This window comes from Oryzias melastigma, unplaced genomic scaffold (assembly GCF_002922805.2).
Source record: "Oryzias melastigma strain HK-1 unplaced genomic scaffold, ASM292280v2 sc01834, whole genome shotgun sequence".
NCBI lineage: Eukaryota > Metazoa > Chordata > Actinopteri > Beloniformes > Adrianichthyidae > Oryzias > Oryzias melastigma.
This window is the reverse complement of record NW_023418414.1, coordinates 2,705-6,474: the sequence shown is the minus strand read 5'-3', so window position 1 is coordinate 6,474 and position 3,770 is coordinate 2,705. Positions and strand designations below refer to the sequence as shown.

At 39.3% G+C, this 3,770-nt stretch overlaps 1 protein-coding gene across 1 annotated transcript in view; it reads right to left on the bottom strand.

The window, feature by feature from the left end:
- Nucleotides 1-1,138: 1,138 nt before the first annotated feature.
- Nucleotides 1,139-3,770, bottom strand: part of LOC112138421 (myosin-9) — a gene marked incomplete at both ends in the record, with an annotated part of 4,139 nt that continues 1,507 nt past the window's right edge. The window contains 3 exon segments of the mRNA XM_024260973.1: nucleotides 1,139-1,253; nucleotides 2,379-2,552; nucleotides 2,636-2,809. Coding sequence (XP_024116741.1) covers nucleotides 1,139-1,253; nucleotides 2,379-2,552; nucleotides 2,636-2,809 — 463 coding nt within the window.

Below are 3,770 nucleotides of genomic sequence, written 5' to 3'. Positions count from 1 at the left end.
AAGTTGATCAAGTCTTTTGTAATGTTTGTATCTCCATTTAATAATAACTTTATTTAAAACTATTTTGTGGTTCTTTTCTGATTTCCATTCAACACAAATATACATACTAGCAGTTAAAAAAATAGGAAAATCATCAAGAGGTTTTATTTGAAAATGAAGATTGGCTAAAATCCACTTCAGTCTTCAAACAGGATCTGAAAGGAGCGGCTAACAATCATCTCGGGATTCTCTCAGAACGTGACGGATCAATGGAGGTGGTGTGATGAGTGTCATTGTGTCACAGCTTTCTTCATTTCCCCAAAACTACACACAATTAAAATGATCACTTCTACATTTATAAAATTTAATTTACTGAGAAACCAGTGAGCTTATCGTTAGCAGAAGAAGGATAAATCCCGTTACGATACGGATCAATGCCAACGGCTAAACGGCCAAATTTCATCGTTATGCTGATGACACTGAAGTGTTCAGTCGGAAAACCCGACTTACTCAATTTAGGATAAAAGATCCTCATTTGTGTAGTAATTTTTGGGGGTGTTCGTCAAGGTTCTGGTCTTAAACTAGTCTCATTTTCATCATTATGCTGGTGACACTGAAGTGTTTACTTTGGAAGCTGGATTACCAAATTTAAGGATGAAAGATTGTCCACTTCTGTAGTTAGTTTTGGCGCTCCTCAAGGTTCTGGTCTTGGACCACCAATATTTCTGTACAAGCTCCCAATGATAAATAACGATCATTTCCCAAAGTCAAACTGAGATGAACTCACTCAGATTATTATAATACCGTATAAAATACCGTTCCTTTCATTTACAGATCAATAAGCGTCCAGCCCCGCCCCTCCCCCTGAGCAGGATTTACTTTTACCTCAAAGTTCTGACTCACTAGACGTTTCATTTTCATGCTTTTATACCTGGTTTTGGTCAAGTTCTACTCAAAATCTATAGAAAGCTTTTAGATACATCCTAAAAAGTCTACAAACTTCCTCCTGATTAGATGTCATGTGACTGAGGCTCGACTGCACAGAAATGCATTTTTACAGCTGCAGCAGGTGGATGGACAGTCGCAGCATCAGGACCACGTCTGCTGGAAGCCAAGGAAATATTTCAGGCAACAAACTTGGATCTCCAACAGTTCTTACCGTCTTTCCACAGGTCGGAGGTAAACTTGTCTGTCGACTGGTTGAGCAGAGTGGCCACGGACTCGTTCAGAGGGTCCATGTTCTTCATCAACCACTCGGTCGCTTTGTAATCCACCTGCAGAAAACGTTTGGAGGAAAGAAGTTTTAAACTCGAGGAGGAATCATCGTTGAGGTTCTAGAGTGAAATCCTAGTCTTTTTTGCTTGTAAACTTCTGACATTGAAACAAACATTTAGAGACAAATTATTTTAAAGAAAAAAGTAAATTAATGTGAGAAACTTCAGAAGATATTCTGTCAAAAATGACATTCGAGACCAGAACCGAGTTTTTTATCTGAGAACTAAAGTGAGTGAATCCATGGAAAATGTTTTTGTTCAACCAAATGAAGTCAACTCAGTCATCATTTTTCCTTCAATATGGGCGTCGCCATGTTGGAACCAGACCTCAGTAAGCAGTGATTGGTCCGAGTCAACGTTTCTATGGCAACTAGTCTCCCCAATAAGGAGTGAGCTTGTTGGAAGGCCACACCCCTACCACGAAATCTATCAAACGTAGGTTTGTGGGAGCCAGTAGGCTCCACCCACTTTTATTGAGGCATCCAATTGGTCAGTTTATAACTTGACAGAAAAAAGTGAAAAAGTTATTCAGACAAATTGAATGACCAGAGTAATAGTCGTTTCTCTGTAGAAGTCTGGGATTTTGGCATCTTGGGACCAGCATACTTCCTGTTCAGAACAGCAGGGGGCAGGGTCACTCTGTCCAGTTCTCATGTACAGTCAATGGGATTCATTTAGACTTCACAGAAACAAACTAAATCTGAAATCCGTGAAAGTTTGAAGGTTTTCCTGCACAGATCGCTGAACTTTGTTCTCAGATTTCCTCATAAATGATGTTTCCATCATTTCCTTCATCTATAGATTCATTTAAACTCACGTTACAGAAAGTGACTCACATATTTGTCCAGTTCTCCAGATCAAAATCGCTTAAAATTCATAGGAAATTTGCACAGATTTTGTCATTTTATGTGCAGCATTTTTGGAAATCGCATGACTTTTTCAGTCACAAAAGCACATTCACACAGTCGACCTAAACTTGACAAATATTTAAGAATAAACCTGTACAAGGCTGGAAAAACAGTCTATAGAAAAAGAAGGTTTTCAATAGCGAGTAAGTGAATCAACAAACTTCCTACGAGGACAAAATAATCTCTAAATCTACAAAGTGGCAGAAACCCTCCTGACCTTTCCAGCGTAGTGGATGATGCAGAAGTCGGCGTCGTCCTTCAGCTTCTTCGGTTTCTGGAACTTGGGGTGACTTCCCTGCTCCTGGGCCACTTTCTCCACAAAAGACTTGTCTGTGGCTTTGGGGAACCAGCATTCTTCATCCAGCAGAGCCAGGATCCCCGGGGGTCCGGCCTGACAACCCCAACACAAAACAAAGACGGCGTCAGCGACGGATCCGCTCAGCAGAACCCCAAAGCCACGGCGTCAGGACAGACCGGCTTCTCGATGAGGTCGATGCAGGGCTGCAGGTCCAGGCCGAAGTCGATGAAGCTCCACTCGATGCCCTCCCTCTGGTACTCCTCCTGCTCCAGGATGAACATGGTGTGGTTGAAGAGCTGCTGCAGCTTCTCGTTGGTGTAGTTGATGCACAGCTGCTCGAAGGAATTCAACTGCAGAGGAAGAAAACACGACATCCATCAGATTCTAAAAACAACTTTCTTCCATTTAGAAAGAAAATTATAAAAATTTCACTGTAAACTAAATCACTTTCAAGTGTTTCTGTAAATTGAATGACCAGAGTGACACAAGTGACCCAGAAACACTGAAGTGAAATAAAATAAATACACTTTGCAATAGTCAAATGTGTTCTGAGTTGCTCTGATTGTTGTCAGTCAGGTCTCAAAGTTTTTCCCATGATCCTCCTGTCCCTCCAACAACAGAATTCCCATTTATCCACATTTTGATTAATACTTTCCATTCTCCAAACGTTTTAAGAGACTGGATTTTGTTACACCATTAGAACCTCAATTAGACAAAAATGCTGATGTTCCATAAGTCCCCAACAAAAAAAAGAAATTGAAACATTTATTCTTTTTATCTGTAATCGTTTTAACATTTTAACAGTTGTTTTCATTGTACTTTGAACTAATGTATGGGGCCTTGTTTTGACTGAGGTCATTTGAAATTGAACTTGTAAATCATTTATATGGAGACCTATAAAAAATGATTCAACCATAATGTTGATCATTAATTAATCAAAACATTTGATCATTTTTCTCTTCATTTTGGACGAGACAGAAAAACATTTACTGAAAAACTATGAAACGTTTTCAGACAATTCTTTAGAAATTGCAATTTTGCACATTAAAAAACTGGTTCTGTGAACGTTAGCGCACGCGATTAATCAAAAATAATTAACGCGTTAATATTTATTAATCCAACGCGGCGGTTGAGGCTTCTGCAGTTAAAACACTTCAAGTATTTTCCCACTAATACTATAGTTATTTAAACAAGAGATAAATATTCAAACGGTTTTTAGTTCTTTAATCTTCCTTTTTTTGTGGTTTAGATCACTTTTTCCACAAGAAGCGACTATTGGAGCCGTGGTCCGGCGCCATTTACCCAATAAAA